The sequence below is a fragment of the Trematomus bernacchii genome, unplaced genomic scaffold, assembly GCF_902827165.1.
Source record: "Trematomus bernacchii unplaced genomic scaffold, fTreBer1.1, whole genome shotgun sequence".
NCBI classification, from domain to species: Eukaryota; Metazoa; Chordata; class Actinopteri; order Perciformes; family Nototheniidae; genus Trematomus; species Trematomus bernacchii.
The window spans coordinates 215,550-237,021 of NW_022987815.1; the positions used below are offsets into that span (position 1 = coordinate 215,550).

Genomic DNA, 21,472 nt, shown 5'->3' on the forward strand with positions numbered 1-21,472 from the left:
AGTCTACTGCTTTGTTCATCTGAGCATTCAGGAGTTTCTGGCTGCAGTCTACATGTTGCACTGTTACACCAACAGAGACACAGCGGTACTGAAGGACTTCCTGAAGAAAGACTGGCCCTATAAGAACAGTAAAAACAGTGATCAGGAGTACCCATCCCTGGATGTCTTTCTAAAAGGAGTCATGGCCAAATCCCTCAGAAGCAGAAATGGCCACCTGGACCTGTTTGTCCGCTTTCTCCACGGCCTCTCTCTGGAGTCCAACCAGTTAGGAGGCCTGCTGGGTCGCACAGACAACCGTCCAGAAATCATCCAGAGAGCCATCAGCAACCTGAAGAAGATGAGAAGTGATAACATCTCTCCTGACAGGAGCATCAACATCTTCCACTGTCTGACAGAGATGAAGGACCACTCAGTACATCAGGAGATCACAGAGTTCCTGAAGTCAGAGAACAGATCAAAGGAGAGACTCTCTGAGATCCACTGCTCTGCTCTCGCCGACATGCTGCAGATGTCAGAGGAGGTTCTGGATGAGTTTGACCTGAAGAAGTACAAAACATCACAGGAGGGGAAACGGAGACTGATTCCAGCTGTGAGGAACTGCAGGAAGGCCAAGTAAGTCCAGATGTGATTAACTTTATAAACTAATGTGGCTCAGAAGTTTAATTATTCAAATAAACACTACTACTTTCTAGCAGTTTCTTTATCATTAAACACAGAGGTTTTAATTACAATGTATTGGAGTTTAAAATTAGATCTATATCATTTCCCACCAATACCAGAGTTATGTCTTAATGCTGATATACTGAGAACATCTTGCTGATGGTATTAGTTTAAAAGATTGAAACCTTATTGGTTTGTTGATTGTGTTTGTGTTCAAAATAAATGTTCAGATGCTCAGAGAAGCAATCTAGCAACAGTGTCTGACAGCATAAGGTAGCCAACACAGACATGTGATCAGATCACACATTAAACTCAGTTATAATAATAATTTAATATTATTACAGTATATATAATATAAAATGGCATCAGCAAATATAATTCAGAACATACTGTATGTCAAATATGTATTCATGAAATGCTTGAGGTTAATATAATGTTCCCTCTTTTAAAGACATGTTGTAATATTTGTGTTATTATAGACTTACTGACTGTAAACTCTCAGAGGCTGACTGTGAAGTCGTGGCCTCAGCTCTGAAGTCTGACCCCTCCCATCTGAGAGATCTGGACCTGAGTGAGAACCGAGAGATGAAGGATTCAGGAGTGGAGCTGCTGAGTTCTGGACTTAAGAGTCCAAACTGCAGACTGGAGGCTCTCAGGTCAGTTCACTGACTGAACTTTATCTGGATCTGTTTGTGTTTATGATTTTGTGAATTTCCACTTTTGCTAATGACTGAATATTCATCAGAATAACAAAGAGAAGGTGAATGTGTGAGGGAGAGTGTTTGAGCTTCCACAGACTCACTCTGTGCTCCATGAGTCAGTGGAGATGCTGTCAGTATTGATGAGCTGTGAGGGAGAGGAAGGAGTTTTTAAACATCTGATCAAAGTTAAAGTTCCAGATTATCAATGGATTGTTTCTGCATCATCTCTGACATTAAAACCCTGTTTAGCTCTGAACATATTATTAAACCTGGAGTTATTTCAAACAGGAACATTGTTTTCTAAAGTTACATCATGTTTTCTTTATTCAGACTGAGTGGCTGCAGTTTGTCAGAGATCAGCTGTTCTGCCCTGATCTCAGCTCTGAAGTCCAACCCCTCCCATCTGAGAGTTCTGGACCTGAGTCTCAACGATCTGAAGGATTCAGGAGTGGAGCTGCTGATAGATCTTCTGGAGAGTCCAGACTGCAGACTGGAGACTCTCAGGTCAGTTCACTGACTCTCTGTTACTGCTGCAGATCTCATGTTTCATTAGTTATTCAACCTGATTTATGTAAATGAATAACTTGCATTCATCAAATAGTAAATGTCCTTTAACCTCTCGGGGCAAACACAACAATATTGCACAAAACTGTGTCTCAGGGCTTCTTAACATTTAACAAACTATTAATGTGTCACACCCACTTAACCTGGCCTGGGAGCCCCCGGTACCGGGGGCTTCCGCAACATCTTGCAAGAAACAGCGTCTGAGGGCTTCTTAACATTTAACAAACTATGAATGTGTCAAACCCACTTAACGGGAAGAAACTCAGCTACCTGACGATACCATTTTTACCGAAACAAAACACCAGTTTGATACCCATCACGGATTTTAAACTAATTTTAAAAAAGCTGGAGAAATCATCTGTGGGTGTTTGCACCTGCTATATCTATCTATATATATATGCTACTTTATATGGATTTCAATGACTACTTTTTTTACGATGTTGTATTTTATTGTTGCCTCTGTGTTTAGTGTCCTGTCTGTCTGTAACTTTGTGTGGTAGTGTTACCACTGACAGGTCTCTCTTGCAAATGAGACCTTGTGTCTCAATGAGATTTTTTACACCTGTATAAATAAAGGCTAAAAAAAAAAAAGAAAAAAAAAAAAAAAGTCTAAAGCCGAGCCTCTGAATTAGCACTAAGCGAAAGAGTGCTAACGCACTTAGCACATAACTCACGGTAGAAATATGATATACTTCATCGGATCTGCAGAAACTAGATATCATATGAAAGCTGGGATTCCACAGATTCCAATGGTATAAGTCTCATCACTGTGCGAAGACCAGCAAAGATAACACACAACTTCACTTTACGGAGCCAAAACGGCAAATACGTCTTACCTTTGCTGTTGTTCTGATCAAAAGTTGTGTTCATTGGCATTAAAACGCTTATAAAAGCTGCTGAAGGTTAATCCAGAGGTTAATCCAATGTCTCTGTGTCACTTTGAAATGATTACTGATAATCCATCTTCATATTTATGGCAATAAACGTAGTTTTCATATATAGTGTAACGGGGCTTCCGGTTTTGTGCCATCTGGCTGTGCATCACTCTCACTCCTCAATGGTAACGTGTAGGTAGATTTAGGAACTCCCCTTCGATTCTATTGGTTCTAACGGTTCAAAAGAGGTGTCAATCACCAAAATTGACCAATGGGTTCCAGAGAAACGGCAAATCCACCCAAATGACCCCAGAGGTGGGTTTTTTTTCTAAACCTCTCTAAAAAGGTCAAATGTCACTTGTTTTGCATCAATCTTGAAACAGGGTACTTATTATAATAATAATAATAATAACTTGGATTTATATAGCGCCTTTCATGAGACTCAAGGTCGCTTTACAAGGAAGAACAGGAGTAGAAACAAACATAACAAAAACAAAAGACAAAACAACAAATAGATTAGGGGCCAAAGGCCTTGGCAGACAGATGGGACTTGAGGGCCCTATGAAGGCGTCAAGCGTGGGGATGTTGTGGATCTCCGCAGGGAGAGCGTTCCAGAGAGTGGGGGCTGACATCCTGAAGGCTCTATCCCCGAAGGTTCGCAGGTTGGTGCGGGGAACCAGAGTCTGAAGACAGCAGGTTCTGGGGTGGGGCATGTGGGAAGAACAGCGAGCCAGCTAGCAGCTAGCACCATTAGCCTGGTAGAAACCGGACCTCGAACCTCAGCAGCGGTGATGGCAAACAGCCCAGTTGAGATGGCAGAGAGGAGCCCAGTCGGATAGCAGAGCACGACGGTGAGCTTGTTTTGCTAATGGCAGGACGGCAGAGGCTAGGAGCTAAACAGCAGCCAAACATAATCTGCTGAGCAATGGAGACGGCAGAAACACAAAACCAGAGCAGAACACTCTTTTCGCTGTGTATGCGAAAAATAATTGACGGCAGGGAGTGATAGACACGAGGAATAAGCGTCGGCAAGAAGAGCGGAGAAAAACACGCCAGCGTCCCCTCTAGCCAACTTCCGGTGACAAATGTGGATTATATGTTATAGTTTGGATTCCTAAAGCTTTTAGTCTACTATCCCATCATTTAAGGGTGGTTTTCACTATAAGTCATCTTTTTTTTTTGGACGGACACTATAATTTACATTTTTTTACTATGTTCAATCTGAATTTACTTTAAATGTCCTTTTATTCATGTTTTCATCTGTACGTACTAAATGAAGAACTGCAGACATAAATATTGTCTGTTTCTTAAAGAAACTTTAATAGCTTTTATTTGTAAAAAGTAAATCTGTGTTTTTAATATTTAGTAAACAATAACGTCTGAATAAAGGTCATCTGAAGTCATATTAGTTTTACATGATGAAGTTTACTTTCTGAAGGAGACAGATTTTTTAGTTCTCATTCATTTCAATGTTGAGAAACTCATCTGATTATAAATTCATTTTTGATCCACATCATGTTTTCTTTATTCAGACTGGAGAGCTGCAGGTTGTCAGAGATCAGCTGTTCTGCTCTGATCTCAGCTCTGAAGTCCAACCCCTCCCATCTGAGAGATCTGGACCTGAGTCTCAACCACAATCTGAAGGATTCAGGAGTGAAGCTGCTGAGAGATCTTCTGGAGAGTCCAGACTGCAGACTGGAGACTCTCAGGTCAGTTCACTGACTCTCTGTTACTGCTGGAGATCTCATATGATCAGTTTGTAATTGAACCTAATGTATGTACTTTAATAACTTGAATCCATAAAGAATCTGGGTCCGGGACCCCAAGTAATCTGAGAGCTGTTCTCTGCCATCATGACGCGCAGGTTGTTATTTTGTAATGGTGCCTGAGCTGTGTGCTCCACTCTTCCTGTCGGCTCTGTCGGCTAAACTCCGCTGCTCCGGGATGACGGTCTAACTGCTGGTGAACTCGGAGCGCTGTTAGAACGGGACGCTCAGATACTCAGAGCAGAGCTCACTGTCAGAGAGCCTGATGTGCAGGGATTGTTAGGGAAGTTATCTTTCTTAATATTATTTTATTAATACTTTAGCTGGCTAACTAGCGTACATTGTCACTAATTCCTAACGTTAGCTTTATCCTTCGTTTTCCAATAGATTTTTTACATGTCAATAGTCCTGTGTTTTAGATCCTGTGCTAAGGCTATAAACAGAGGTGGAAGGAGTACTTCTAAGTAAAATTAGAAGTACTCAGGTCTTGTACTTAGTCAAAGTAGAAGTACTCAGATCTTGTACTTGAGTAAAAGTAGAAGTACTCAGATCTTGTACTTCAGTAAAAGTAGAAGTACTCAGATCTTGTACTTGAGTAAAAGTAGAAGTACTCAGATCTTGTACTTGAGTAAAAGTAGAAGCACTCAGATCTTGTACTTGAGTAAAAGTAGAAGTACTCAGATCTTGTACTTGAGTAAAAGTAGAAGTACTCAGATCTTGTACTTAAGTAAAAGTAGAAGCACTCAGATCTTGTACTTGAGTAAAAGTAGAAGTACTCAGATCTTGTACTTGAGTAAAAGTAGAAGTACTCAGATCTTGTTCTTGAGTAAAAGTAGAAGTACTCAGATCTTGTACTTGAGTAAAAGTAGAAGTACTCAGATCTTGTACTTGAGTAAAAGTAGAAGCACTCAGATCTTGTACTTGAGTAAAAGTAGAAGTACTCAGATCTTGTACTTGAGTAAAAGTAGAAGTACCAGAGTGTAGGAATACTCTGTTTCAGTGAAAGTCCTGCATTCAAAATGTTCCTCAAGTAAAAGTAGAAAAGTATTATCATCAAAATATAGTGAAAGTAGCGACAGTAAAAGTAGTCGTTGTGCAGATTAGTCCATTTCAGAATAATATATATGATATGTTTTATCATGATTGATCATGAAAGTGTTCTCAAAGCTGGTAAAGGTGCAGCTAGTTTGAATGACTTTGTATACTGCAGGGTAGCTTGTGGATTTACTCCAGGTGGAACTAAAGTCTGATTTAACACTTGATTATATTTCACATAATTCATCCACATCTGTGAAGTAACTAAAGGTATTAAATACATGTAGTGGAGTAGAAGTACACCATGTACCTCTGAACTGTAGTGGAGGAGAAGTATGAAGTAGCAGAACATGGAAATACTCAAGTAAAGTAAAAGTACCTCTAAATTGTACTTAAGTTCAGTACTTGAGTAAATATACTTATGGCGCATTTCCACTGCAGCGCGTAGCACGGTTTAAGCGTGCCGTGCCAAACCTGGCCCATTTTTTGTTGCGTTTCCACTCGGCGTAGTTCCGGCTAGCGGGTACTTTTTCACAGTTTTTCTGGCTCTCCAAAATCGAGGTTCTTTCCGGGCCAACAACCGGGCTGAGTATGCTAAACTAGTGACGTGAGTGGCTACAACTATAACACAATGAACATATTTGACCGTGATTTAATTGTAATACACGTTTCAAAATGATGTCGAAGTAACAACATACTGATACCGGTTAGTAAAAACCATGAATTAATGCTTTGTCAAGTCTGCAGACAGACGGCAGGAGAAAAACCTTTTAAAATGCGTGTTTTCTAAATGGAGATCAGCTAAGCTAACGCAGTATATGCTCCGACCGTCCACACTCACAACAACGGCCTATACAGACATAAATAAACCAGCGATTGTACTCGCCATGACACAGACAGTCTGTGGTTTGTACTTGTTTAACTTTTGTCTAGTTTCTGAACAGATATGAGGAGCTGTGAGCTCTGAGTGCTAACAGCTAACGGCTGATGTTGTTTTTGTGGTTCGCATTGAAGATGACGTCACGGCTCCGCCTACACTGCGTTACTATAGTTACTAAACTGTAATGGAAACGCAGCATAAAGTGAGCCTGGCCTACCAAGGCCTAACTATACCGTACTTAGCCGTGCGAGGCCGTGCAGTGGAAATGCGCCATTAGTTACTTTACACCTCTGCCTATAAAGATAGAAAGACAAAGCCTTGCACAGAGGCTTGTAAAACATTTTCAAAATGCTCAACAGAGCTGCTAAAATGATAAACTGACTGCTTCACATTTAAAATAAATGCATCGATATGTTTCTATTGGATGTGACTCTTTGCGTTTTTCTTATTGTAACCACTGCTTCTTTACTTGTTCTGACAACACATCTGATTTTAATTGGATTTTTATTATCATGTTTTCTTTATTCAGACTGGAGAGCTCCAGTTTGTCAGAGGTCAGCTCTGCTCTGGCCTCAGCTCTGAAGTCTGAACCCTCCAGTCTGAGAGATCTGGACCTGAGTCAGAACAAGCTGAAGGATTCAGAAGTGAAGCTGCTGAGAGATCTTCTGGAGAGTCCAGACTGCAGACTGGAGACCCTCAGGTCAGTTCACTGACTTTCTGTTACTGCTGCAGATCTCATACACTGTGTGCTCTGTTACAAACTTGGATACACAAGGGAAAAAGGACTCAAATGCACGACCCGGGAGCCAGAGATAAAGTATAAGTAATATGCTTTATTTGCAAAAATAGGAAATACAAAAGGATAACGGCACTCTTAACCTGTTCCACTCTGAGCCTGTTTTTCAGGTCTCAGGCTCGAAAATGACATTCCCAGAACAAATGACCATATCTTCCCTTCTAAAAGGGTTAAATTAATAATCTTTTTTCTCAAAGTAATGATAAACCTGTGAGTTGGATGTAGAAGTGTCAGAATCAATATAAATGTTTTTTATTTTAAAGAAAATTCAGATTTTACATAGTAAAAAACTGTAAATTATAGTGTCCGTCCAAAAATTATTTTTTACAGATAGTGAAAACTACCTTTGGATGATGGGTTAGTAGACTAAAAGCTTTAGGAATCCAAAGTACAACATATAATAAGTACCCTGTATCAAGATTGATGCAAAACAAGTGAAATTTGACCTTTATAGAGAGATTTAGCCAAAAACCCCCACTTCTGGGGTCATTTGGGTGGATTTGACCTATCTCTGGCCCCCCTTACTCGATTGGGATCGTTGACACACCTTTCTGACCGTTAGAGCCAATAGAATCGAAGGGGGAGGCTCACACACACACTCGTTGTAAAGAGAAAAGGTGGGGGCTACGCGTTTACAACTGAAACACATTTTGCAGATTTTCTCCTTCTGGAGTTTGGAAACTAAAAATCCGTTTTATTGCTTATGGATTATCAGAAATCATTTCAAAGAAGGCACAGATACATAGGATGAACCTATGGATTAACTGCAGCATCGTTTTTTTATCGTTTGAATGCCATTGAAGACCAGTTTTGACCAAGGTAAGCCATATTTGCGTTTTTAGCTACTTAGCTCCACATGTTATGATGTACGCTTTCGTTTATAGCGTCGCGAATGTTTATCACTGAGTGTTGAGGAGGGCACCGTTAGATTCAGTGTCTCCAGGACACCAAAAACGAGTGGTTGGTTTTGCATCTAGGATAAGTAATAAGGGAGTTATGAGTGAGTTTAAGTGCCTTTGTAGGTTCCGTTTTTTCGCTCGAGGCTAATTCAGAGGCTGAGTGCTAGCATTGAGGGGTTTTTTTGAAAAAAAAAATTAAAAAGATCAGTTAGCTGAGTTTCTTCCCGTTACATGGATATAAAACATTCATAGTTTTATTCAATATTAAGATTCCTTAGACGTTGTTTCCTGCAAATGACGCGTTTATCCGCCCGGTACCGGGGGGGGCCGTGCGTAACAGGTTAACGAGGCGACAAAAAATAGGCTTCACTATAGCATAACAAAAAATCACTCACAACGTGAGGAACAAACTTACAATAAGTTTACAGGAGCATGAATATAGCATGTAACCAAACAAGCACACGCTGATGAGCAGAGTTCTGGCATGAGGACAGGACAAGACGAACTGACAACAAACAAAGGGAAACTGGGGAATGTAAACAGGAGATAACTGGGCACAGGTGAAAACAATCAGGGGCTGGGGCTAATGAGCGCGGGAGAAACACACTAGAGTAGGGAGTCAAGGAACCTGGAATGAGACGTAACAAGAGAGTGTCCAAACAAAACAGGAAGTGAAAGACAATACAAGAATGACCAAACAACAACATGAAACGTGACTGGCTCAACACTTTTGACGGTGCACAACATGCACAATTATTAGGGGAGCTGTATTTTTGAGGATTCATTTTATTATTGAAGAACTACAGAACTTTCGGTCAATCCAAAATGTTAATGAACCTCAAACCTCAATATTTAAGAAAGTAAAAATGAGGGGTTTTTTTTCTCTTAGGAGAAAATCTATGTGTGCACAATTATTGGGTAACTATTAGTTTGCAGAATGAATATGCAACTAAAGGAACAACTCAAATGTTCCCATCTCACTTTCATCTGTTAAAGGGAGAATAGTAAACAAACAACTCAAAATGTAAATAAAATAACATTTCTGACATTTCAAAACATGACCAGATGCTAATATAGCCACGCTTCTCTTCAATAACAGTCACAAGACTTCCATTCATGGAGTCTGTCAGTTTCTTGATCTGTTGACGATCAACCACAGCCTCCCAGACTCTGTTCAGAGAGGTGAGCTGTCTCCCTTCACCGTAAACCTCCCGTTTAAGAAGGGTTAAGGTTAAGGTGAGGAAGAGGGCCATGTCATTATTGTTTCATCTTTAAGGCCTTTACTGGTGAACCACACAGAGGAGTACTTTGATGCCTGTGACGGAGCGTTGTTCTTCATAAAACCATGGTCTTCCTGAAAGATGCAGACTTGGCGTGTGCCGGTCAATTAGCAGGAGTTTTTCAGCACCTCTTCAGTCTGTCCTTGAAGCTGATGAAGGTGCCGGACATCTGGAAGACCTCCTGCATTGTCCCGGTGCCCAAAAAGACACGCCCCAGCACTCCAGGAGACTACAGACCTGTTGCTCTGACTTCACACGTCATGAAGATCTTTGAGAGACTCATTCTGCAGCACCTCAAACCCCTCGTGTGTGACTCCATGGACCCTCTACAGCAGGGGTGGGGAAAAAAATTAAAGAAATCTAGACCGCAAAATAATTAAACAAGCGAGTGCCTGTTTTTCCTGGGTTAGGTCAGGGTCCTTGAACACAACACGAGCCTAACGTGTCATCACGTGGTATATGTCTCGTCTGACAGGGGTGCAGGTCTGCCGGAGAGCACCAGAACGCCGCTCCGTACACATGCCGCAGTTTCTGCGTGGCTGTGTCTTTAGTTGAAAGCCCAGTGGAGATCTGCTCATCTGTCACACTGATCATACAGTCAATCACTTTGCTGTCATTAGCATCTGGTTAGCTAGCTATGCTAACGGATATAAGAAGCTTTTTCTACAACCAGTGAGGTAAAGGCACATCTTTATATGATCATTATAGTTATACAAAAATAAGAGAATAAACGGGTATAAAATACTATATGACAGTAGAATTTTTTTTTTTATTAATAAACAAGAATACAGTTTGAAAGGAGAGTGATTTGTAAAATATCCATAAAGAAATCTGCTTACAGTTCTGTTTCATATGTTATAGGTGTTGAGAGATGTATCCATAGATCTCCTGATGTTGCTCTCAAAGTGCACCAGATTGATGCTTTGAACTTCAACATTTAACCTGTTACGCACCATCCGCCCGGTACCGGGCGGATAAACGCGTCATTTGCAGGAAACAACGTCTAAGGAATCTTAATATTTAATAAAACTATGAATGTTTTATATCCATGTAACGGGAAGAAACTCAGCTAACTGATCTTTTTAAAAAAAAAATCTAAAAAAAACCCACAATGCTAGCACTCAGCCTCTGAATTAGCCACGAGCGAAAAAATGTAACCTAAAATGGCACTTAAACTCACAATAACTCCCTTATTACTTATCCTAGATGCACAGCCAACCACTCGTTTTTGGTGTCCTGGAGACACTGAATCTAGTGGTGCCCACCTCAACACTCAGTGATAAACATTTGCGACGCTATAAACGAAAGCGTACATCATAACATGTGGAGCTAGGTAGCTAGAAACGCTAACATGGCTTACCTTGGTCAAAACTGGTCTTCAATGGCATTAAAACGATAAAAAAACGATGCTGCAGTTAATCCATAGGTTCATCCAATGTGTCTGTGTCCTCTTTGAAATTATTTCTGATAATCCATAAGCAATAAAACTGCTTTTTCGTTTCCAAATGCCAGAGCTAGAAATAGCTTCACTCTGCTTCACATTTACATGCGCGCAGCCCCCACCTTTTCTCTTCACAATGTGTGTTTGTGGGGGCCTCCCCCTTCGATTCTATTGGCTCTAACGGTCAGAAAGAGGTGTCAACCATCAAAATCGAGCAAGGGGGGCCAGAGATATGGAAAAAAAAACATTTTCACCCAAATCACCTCAGAGGTGGGGTGGTTTTGGCTAAATCTCTCTAAAAAGGTCAAATGTCACTTGTTTTGCATCAATCTTGATACAGGGTACTTATTATATGTTGTACTTTGGATTCCTAAAGCTTTTAGTCTACTAACCCATCATCCAAGGGTAGTTTTCACTATCTGTACAAAATAATTTTTGGACGGACACTATAATTTACAGTTTTCTACTATGTAAAATCTGAATTTTCTTTAAAATAAAAAACATTTATATTGATTCTGACACTTCTACATCCAACTCACAGATGTAACCTTGCTTTGATAAAATACATTATTCATATAACCCTTTTAGAAGTTAAGTTGTAGTCATTTGTTTTGGGCATGTCATTTTCGAGCCTGAAACATGAAAAACAGGCTTGGTGCTTAACAGGTTAAAAATAAATCTTCCCGGTGGAGCATGCCCCCGGACCCCCCTAGAGGAGGTGAGGACCCCCCTAGAGGAGGTGAGGAACCCCCCCCCACTTAAATCATGTTCACATGGATAGGAAACTAAATACATTTGCACACATCTTGTGTCCATATCTTTCTGTTGTGGTGGTCATGCCACACCGTGCACGTGCATGCATGCCACACCGTGCGCGAGTCATGGTACGATATCTGGATTCAGAGGTTTCTTTTTCTTTGCACAGCATGACAGAAAGAAGAAATGAATGGGCTGTGATTTGAGTATTTTTAAGCAGAGGTCAATAATTTGTACGGTAAATGTAAATGGCCCTTGAGAGGAAAAAGGTTCCTCACCCCTGCTCTACAGTTTGCCTAACAGGAAAACATTGGTGGAGAGGATGCTATCACCTACATGATCCACAGAGCCCACACGCAGCAGGAGGAGCCGCACAGCTCACTAAGAATCCTGTTCTTCGACTTCTCCAGCGCCTTCAACACGATCCAGCCACAGCTGCTGGCTGAGAAGCTGTCAGTGATGCAGGTGGATCACAGCCTGGTGGCCTGGATCACAGACTACCTCACCAGCAGACCTCAGTATGTCAGACTGCAGGGCAGCGTGTCTGATGTGCTGCTGAGCAACACCGGAGCCCCCCAAGGAACTGTGCTGTCACCATTCTGTTCACCCTCTACACCTCCGACTTCCACTTCACCTCCGACTTCCGCTTCAACTCCGGCTCATGCCACCTACAGAAGTTCTCTGACGACTCCTCCATTGTCAGCTGCATCACAGATGACAATGAGGAGGAGTACAGGGCCCTGGTGGAAAACTTCGTAGGCTGGTGTGACAACAATCACCTCCAGCTCAACATCAGCAAGACTAAGGAGCTGGTGGTGGACTTCAGGCGGAGCAGGAAGAGGCCTCTGACCCCCATCACCATCAGGGGGGAGGAGGTGGAGGTTAACTTCAGGCGGAGCAGGAAGAGGCCTCTGACCCCCATCACCATCAGGGGGGAGGATGTGGAGGTTAACTTCAGGAGGAGCAGGAAGAGGCCTCTGACCCCCATCACCATCAGGGGGGAGGATGTGGAGGTGGTGAACAGCTACAAGTTCCTGGGAGTGCACTTGAACAATAAACTGGACTGGACAGACAACACTGATGCTCTCCTCAGGAAGGGACAGAGCCAGCTGTTCTTCCTGAGGAGGCTCAGGTCCTTCAATGTGTGCACGAGGCTGCTGCAGATGTTCTACCAGTCTGTGGTGGCCAGTGGGCTCTTCTTTGCCGTGGTGTGCTGGGGTGGAAACACAAACACTAGGGACACTGGCAGGCTGAACAAGCTGGTGAGGAAGGCTAGCTCTGTAGTGGGAGTACAACTGGACAATCTGGAGGAGGTGGCAGAGGGGAGGACGAGGAGGAAGCTCTGTACACTGTTTCCACAACCCATGTTAATACATTAGTAGTAGATCAAATATGTAGACCTTTATATATACAGTCTCTGATGTAGACAGATGTGTCACTATATGTACAGATGTCCATTTTCACTTTAACTCATTTCGTACTTCATAACTTAGATGAACAAATATGTATATATGCTGACAGTTATTTTACTCTTATTTTTACTCATCTCCTATTTCATAGTCTTTTATTATTATCATTATTACTTTAATTTATTTTCTTGATTTGATTTGTGATGTGATTAATCTGTGTGAACCTGTGCTGTCCTGTTGTTCACGCTCACCCTGTTGCTGCTTTGTACAACTGAATGTCCCCACGGGGATTAATAAAGGTCCATCTTATCTTGTTCCTGAACCACTGATGGAAGAAAGTGTCTTCTAAAAACTGGCAGTAGGTTCAGGAGTTGATTTTGAGTCTTCAACCTGAGAAGGTCCAACTAGCTCATCTTTAACAACACCAGTAGCCCACCTCCACCTTGCTGGTGTCTGAGTGGAAGTGGAGCTCTGTGCCTGTTACTGATCCATCTGCTCCGTCAAGAGTCACCCTCATCTCATCAGTCCATGAAACCTTTGACAGATCTGTCTTCAGATATTTCTTGGCCCAGTCTTGAAGTTTGAACTTGTGTGTCTTGTTCAGTGGAGGTTGGGTTTCAGCCTCTCTTACCTTGGCCATGTCTCTGAACACCTGAGACTTCTGGGCCCTCCAGGTAGCTCACAGCTATGGAATATGATACTGGAGGATGATGGCTTCCTGGTAACTTCACGTTTCATTCTTCTCAAATCTTTGGCACTTCATTTCATCTTTTTCTCAACACGTTTCTTGCGACCCTGTTGACTATTTTCAACAAGACGTTTGATGGTCCTGTGATCACGCCCCAATATCTCATAAATATCTAATCAATATCTAATCAATATCTTATCAATATCAAGAGTGCTGCATCCCGCAGAAAGACTTTTTACAATGTTTGACTTTTCAGAGTCGGTTAAATCTCTTTTGGCTCATTTTACCTGAGGAAAAGAAGCTGCCTATTAATGATGCACACCTTGATACCCTCCGTCATTACACATAACATGATATGCTTAAAGCAATACGCATTCAAGTGTATAAAGCTTGGAGTTTGGAAATATGCATAAAATGTACGATATAGTCGAAATACTCACTTGCCTTATAATTGTGCACCCAGTGTTTGTTCAGTTTGTAATTTAACCTAATTTATGTACATTAATAACTTACATTCATAAAGTAGTGAATGTGCTTTTATTCATATTTTCATCTGTACGTACTAAATGAAGAACTGCAGACATAAATATTGACTGTTTCTTAACCTGTTTCACGCCTTCCCCCCGGTACCGGGCGGATAAACGCGTCATTTGCAGGAAACAACGTCTAAGGAATCTTAATATTGAATAAAACTATGAATGTGTTATATCCATGTAACGGGAAGAAACTCAGCTAACTGATCTTTTTAATTTTTTTTTTCAAAAAAAACCCACAATGCTAGCACTCAGCCTCTGAATTAGCCTCGATCGAAAAAACGGGACCGACAAAGGCACTTAAACTCACTCAGAACTCCCTTATTACTTATCCTAGATGCACAACCAAACACTATTTTTTGGTGTCCTGGAGACACTGAATCTAACGGTGCCCACCTCAACACTCAGTGATAAACATTCGCGACGCTATCAACGAAAGCGTACATCATCACATGTGGAGCCAAGAAGCTAAACATGTAAATATGGCTCACCTTGGTCAAAAGTGGTCTTCAATGGCATTAAAACGATAAAAAAACGATGCTGCAGTTAATCCATAGGTTCATCCTATGTGTCTGTGTCCTCTTTGAAATTATTTCTGATAATCCATAAGCAATACAACTGCGTTTTAGTTTCCAAACTCCAGAAGGAGACATTCCTCCAGTTTAGTTTCGCTTTCCACACGCGAAGCGGCAACATTTTTTCTTTACAATGTGTGTCTATGTGAGTATCCTCCTTCGATTCTATTGGCTCTAACGGTCACAAGGGTATGTCAACCAACCAGATCGAGCAAGGGGGGCCAGAGATAGGTCAAATCCACCCAAATGACCCCAGATGGCCCAGTTTTTGGCTAAATCTCTCTAAAAAGGTCAAATTTCACTTGTTTTGCATCAATCTTGATACAGGGTACTTATTATATGTTGTACTTTGGATTCCTAAAGCTTTTAGTCTACTAACCCATCATCCAAGGGTAGTTTTCACTATCTGTAAAAAATAATTTTTGGACGGACACTATAATTTACAGTTTTTTACTATGTAAAATCTGAATTTTCTTTAAAATAAAAAACATTTATATTGATTCTGACACTTCTACATCCAACTCACAGGTTTATCATTACTTTGAGAAAAGATTATTAATTTAACCCTTTTAGAAGGGAACATATGGTCATTTGTTCTGGGAATGTCATTTTCGAGCCTGAGACCTGAAAAACAGGCTCAGAGTGGAACAGGTTAAAGGAACTGTAATAGATGTTATTTATAAAAAGTAAATATATGTTTTTAATATTTAGTAAACGATAACGTCTGAATAAAGGTCATCTGAAGTGATATTAGTTTGACATGATGAAGTTTACTTTCTGAAGGAGACACATTTTATTGTTAATTCATTTCAATGTTTCATTTCTTTTCATTTCCATCTTTATTTCAAACAGATTAAAAAATAACAAATAAAAAATAACTAATGTGAAAAACAGAATACCGTATTGTTAGAATAAAGTATTTATCAATATTCATAATGATATTTATATATTCAACACAAATATTCATAATAATAAATGATATGTGTCCAAAGGGAGCAGGAGGAAGCAGATGCTTATTGATTACCCTTACTTACTGCTGATCAATGATTATCCTTTAAATCATTTCTGCAAGTTATTGCTACTTACATATTTACATTTATACAAACATGTTGAGAAACATCTGATTATAAACTCATCTTTACCCTCATCATGTTTTCTTTATTCAGACTGAGTAGCTGCATGTTGTCAGAGATCAGCTGTTCTGCTCTGATCTCAGCTCTGAAGTCCAACCTCCATCTGAAAGATCTGGACCTGAGTGGTAACAACGCTCTGCAGGATTCAGGAGTGGAGCTGCTGAGAGATCTTCTGGAGAGTCCAGACTGCAGACTGGAGACTCTCAGGTCAGTTCACTGACTCTCTGTTACTGCTGGAGATCTCATATTTCATTAGTTATTCAACCTGATTCTTCTACATTAATATATTACATCCATACTTTTGTAATTGTTGTTTTATTCATATTTTAATTAGGGCTGCTCGATTATGGCAAAAATCATAATCACGATTATTTTGGTCAAAATTGATATCGGGATTATTAAATACGATTATTCATTGACTTTGAAAACATCCATTTATTGAACTTTAATAATAATAATAATCTGAACAGTATGTTTTTAACAGTTGATTACCCTGAACTTTAAGTTTAATTCAACTGAAAAACCAATACAAAATAAATTGTACATTTATATCTACATTTAAATAAATAATATCAAAATAATAAATACCAATAAAGAAGATCAACAAATATTTTGGAGCGCACTTCCACAACCTACTAAACATATATAAATATGATAACTGATGTCACTCTCAACCTGTAATGTTTAATTATACTGCTCCACGCAGCGCTCTTATTTTGGTAACCCCTCATCTGGAAACAGGAAGTAGCTGAGAGGCTCCGGCTGGACGAGTTAGTGGAAGTTGACGCTCGAGACGGAGAATAAAGAAACTAAAGCTTCCCTTGTGACGTGTTTCTATGGATTTATGAAACAGACTGCAAGTCACAGCACGACCTGCTGAGAGGGCTTTGAGGGGGGGGGGGGGGGCAGGGTGTGTGACGCAAGACACATTGAGAGCATCGTTGAGAAAGGGAACGCAGCTAAATAATCGTTTTATTTCGATTACGTTGTTTTCATAATCGTTGCAAGCCAAAATCGTAATCGAGATTAAAATACGATTAATTGCACAACCCTAATTTATATGTTTACGTACTAAATAAAGTTCTTAAAGGAACTGTTACAGATATCTGCTGTTATTTGTAAAAAGTAAATATATGTTTTTTATATTTAGTAAACGATAACGTCTGAATAAAGGTCATCTGAAGTGATATTAGTTTGACATGATGAAGTTTACTTTCTGAAGGAGACACATTTTATTGTTCTTTCATTTCAATGTTTCATTTATTTTCATTTACATCTTTATTTCAAACAGATTAAAAAATAACAAATGTGAAAAACAGAATACCGTATTGTTAGAATAAAGTATTTATCAATATTCATAATGATATTTATATATTCAACACAAATATTCATAATAATACATGATATGTGTCCAAAGGGAGCAGGAGGAAGCAGGTGCTTATTGATTACCCTTACTCACTGCTGATCAATGATTATCCTTTAAATCATTTCTGCAAGTTATTGCTACTTACATATTTACATTTATACAAACATGTTGAGAAACATCTGATTATAAATTCATCTTTACCCTCATCATGTTTTCTTTATTCAGTCTGAATAGCTGCAGGTTGTCAGGGATCAGCTGGTCTGTTCTGATCTCAGCTCTGAAGTCCAACCCCTCCCATCTGAGAGATCTGGACCTGAATGGGAACGCTCTGCATGATTCAGGAGTGGAGCTGCTGAGAGATCTTGTGGAGAGTCCAGAATGCAGACTGGAGACTCTCAGGTCAGTAAGGGGTCTCTGCTGGTTCAGCAGTATTGTATGAAAGGGGGGTGTTTCTCTCACTGGGGAAACAGATCAGTGATGTTACCCACTGACTGCAGGCTCTTTCATTATTCCATCAACTATAGAAGAACAGCTGGAAATGCAAAGCCACATTTAGTCAGTAATCTACTCTCAAGGGCTGCCCTCCACTACAGATTCTTCTAGTCGACTGATAGTCGTCAATTCAGGCGATTAGTCGACTCACGTTTATGATATATTATGATTATTCATATATTAGTTTTTTTCTCCCAAAATGGTTTCAGTTTCCAAGGCTGATAAAGAACATTATTATAACAGTGTTGCTTCACAGAATATATAATAAGACTGTAATAATGAACCTTTGAAGTATAAATGAGATCTTACAGTAGAGAGCGCATGAGAGTCACAGCGCACGGACGCAGCGGTGTGAACAGCAGAAGCTCCGCTAAGGATTCTTAATGTGTGTGAACAAGCAGCGAGGACACACACTGAACATTTAGTTTAGTTTCTATAATTCATATCTGAATATAACAACCCAATAAAAACTACACAGGAAACGGAAACAGTGAGAATATGAGCGTGGGCTGAAATCCCTCCGGACATGACGCCCTCATCATGAAATGAGAGCTTTATGGTGTTCTGAGGTCAGAATGATTTTATATTATAGGTCTCTATATGTTGATACAGAGCTAGGCTGCTGCCTGACTCTCTGCTTTCCTCCCAGTCTGAGAGAGGAACACACGTTGTGGGATAATCATACGGAGGAGACTTCTTCTCTGTGGAGTCTGCATGTCACCTTGTGGGACTCGTCCTTTACGCTCAGAAAGATCCACTCTTTAGATTTCCTGCCCGACAGAATGATCTTAATGACCAGGCTCCGCTCTGAATGAAGGCTGAGGGTTTCCAGCTGACTTCTTTAGCCGACTAACGTTCAGTCGACTGATTGGGGGCAGCCCTACAACTTTCCACCAGACATGGGGTTTGACAGAAGAGTGGGAAAGGTAGTCTGTTCTTGATGGGATGTTTTGAGTTTCTAATGACTGGTTACTTCCTGTAATGCAGCTGAGAGCTGTGGCAGGCATTCGTAGTGTTTGCAGAGAAGATATGATGGGATGTAAAGCATGAGATCAGGACTCTGAAGCTGACTCAAAGAACTAACACTTATTTTAAACTGGATCTCAAACTGTTGGATTGTGTTCATCCCTACAGGATCGATGGAGAGACGATCAGATCCACGATCCAGAAGACCTGTGAGTACTGAAACCATGTCCTCCACTCATCAAGATATGAAACTCTTGAATGGAGAATGACCTCAGAAACAACACTCTTCTTTCTCTCTTCATCACTCTGTCTGGTTCTCTCCATGTTTCATCATCATCATCATTCTCTCTCTCTCACCTTCTCCTCTCAGGTGACAGGAAGACTGAAAGGTGAGAGGTCGTACCGTGTGAACTTTATTTATTGAGGTTTCCCTGTTTCTCTTTCAGGTCCGGGGGGGTTACCTGCTGACCCGTGTCCGTCTCCACAAGTGTCCGCAGGCATCCCATAATACTGCGTTTGGGGGGAAGACGTTCTGTAATCAAAGCTGTCTCTGAAGCGCTCTCAAAGTCTTTGAGGACAAAGTCAGAAAAAGGACAAGAAGAAGAGATATTTTGAATCTCTTGGACTTCTTTGTGTTTATCACCCCGGGTTAATTAATGTCCGATCAAATGTTCCCATTGGTTTCTAAAAGGAGCTCTGCCTGGGTTGAAATGGTGGTGTTTAGGTTGATGTGCATGTAGTCTGTATGAAGTGTAATCAGATATAACCTTTCAGATGTGATATCTCTCAAAGGAAGTATAGCTGTGCAGAGAGTGGATTCAGATCCTGTCTGTTGACAGATATAAATGATATCTTCTGGAAATATCCAGCAGCTCCACAGCGAGAGAAGACAGATCAAACTCAACATCACTCATCGGGCATCAGAGACCTCAAAGGGGTCGAGCGCCTGCCCTTTTGCCTCCTGTTAGAGAAGAGCCCTTTTCCAATGCTTTTTTACATTACCCTTCATGAAACTAAAGAATAAACCTGTGTCTCAAACTCCTTATCTAAAGCTCATGTTGCTTTGTATGATTGTGTGGCTTGGTATGATATGAGATGTGAATTAAATCAAACTAATTATTTGGCACATGGTATCAGTCATAGCTGGTTTTCTCAAAACACTGAATTATGACTTCTTATTCAAAATCGGACTTTTTTCCTAAAATCTAATAATGTTGACTTTCTCAACATTAAAAACCATGTCATGTTTTTCTACAAATCAGAGAATGTTGACTTAAAAAAAAACTCAAAATTCTCACATTTCTCGAAATCTCATAATTAGTGCGAATGCTGTTTACAGCATTCCACTATAGTTCTTCGAATCTTTATTCTTCCCCTTAAAATTATTATTTCAACCATACTTTGGCTCTCCATAACTTCAGCTTACTTTCAGCTACAGAAACCATTCAAATATCAAACTATTCAGCCTGTTCAGGAATCGATAGGAAACCTTCAACTTTTTAAAAATATTTTATACTTTTTGAAATATTCAGCTTTTTAAACTCTTTTTTTTAACATTGAAGTCAATGGGAGATGCCTTCAAATCCTCTTTTCCTACACTTTGCGCCAAATGCTACTCCTTCCACATACTTTCAGCTAGACACTTCATTCCAACTTTCAAATTATCACAAGACCTTCAGCTATTCAGAATTGATTTTTATTTTTGATATCTTTTACACTTTTTGAGATATTTAACTTAGTTTGGAGCTTGGTAGAGAGGCCTTTTCAGATTTTAACATTAGTGTGGATGGAGCAGCTCGTTAAGTCTAGAGTGCTTTGATCTCAAAACAGAGTGGAGGGGTGCTTCAAATTCTCCTCAAAAAATGTTTTAAACTTGCCATAATTCCCAAACCCTACACTCCTCAGACATATTTTTTCATGAAAAACGTAGGAAAACCTCTCCTAGGTTGGAAAATAAAAAAATATGAAGAAAAAATATTAAACAAAATGCCTCTTGAGGGCATGAAGAGACAAAAAGTCCACCTAGCTCCCAATTGATTCCCATGTTAAATCTTTCCGGAACTTTCTTCAGAACAGAGAGAAGTACACTTTAGACAAACTGCTCCCATCTCCACATTTTACACACAAAACCAAAAAAAACAACATATATCAGTTCATTGGGGTTCCCTGATGCTCACGGTCTGGTCATTTTTTGATAGGAGCCATAGTTTTTGAACAGGTGGCAAAATTGTCAGATATAATCCTCAATGCATTCTTAATGGGACTCAGTGCTGCGTTGGTAAATCGTCATAAGTCGTCACCACGGTAACCTTTCATCTCTGGGTTTACACACACAGGTGTTTGTAAACATTCATTCACTACTACTTACATTTAATATCTTTATTTAACTCCTTCAGCCTAATTTCAGCTGCAGGAACCATTCAAATATCAAACTATTCAGCCTTTTCAGCACATGATGGGGAAACTTTCAACTTTTTCAAAATATGTTATCCTTTTTAAAACCTTCAGCTTTTTAAAGTCTTTTTTTAACATGGAAGTCATTGCAATGCATTTGAGCTGTAACAATTCTCTCTCTCTCCCTCTCTCTCACAGACACATCAAGAGAAGTGAGAGAGGGTGATAGAAGAGTGATAGGGTGATCAAGAGAAGAGAGGGCG

At 40.2% G+C, this 21,472-nt stretch overlaps 1 protein-coding gene across 1 annotated transcript; it reads left to right on the plus strand.

Moving 5' to 3' along the window:
• LOC117498800 (NLR family CARD domain-containing protein 3-like) lies at nucleotides 1–19,922 on the plus strand. The gene is made up of 6 exons (XM_034150947.1): nucleotides 1–612; nucleotides 1,140–1,268; nucleotides 4,411–4,509; nucleotides 7,011–7,181; nucleotides 18,984–19,024; nucleotides 19,262–19,922. Exons 1-6 carry the CDS (start codon nucleotides 53–55, stop codon nucleotides 19,321–19,323), a joined length of 1,062 nt encoding a protein of 353 aa, XP_034006838.1. The 5' UTR covers nucleotides 1–52; the 3' UTR covers nucleotides 19,324–19,922.
• Nucleotides 19,923–21,472: the final 1,550 nt, after the last annotated feature.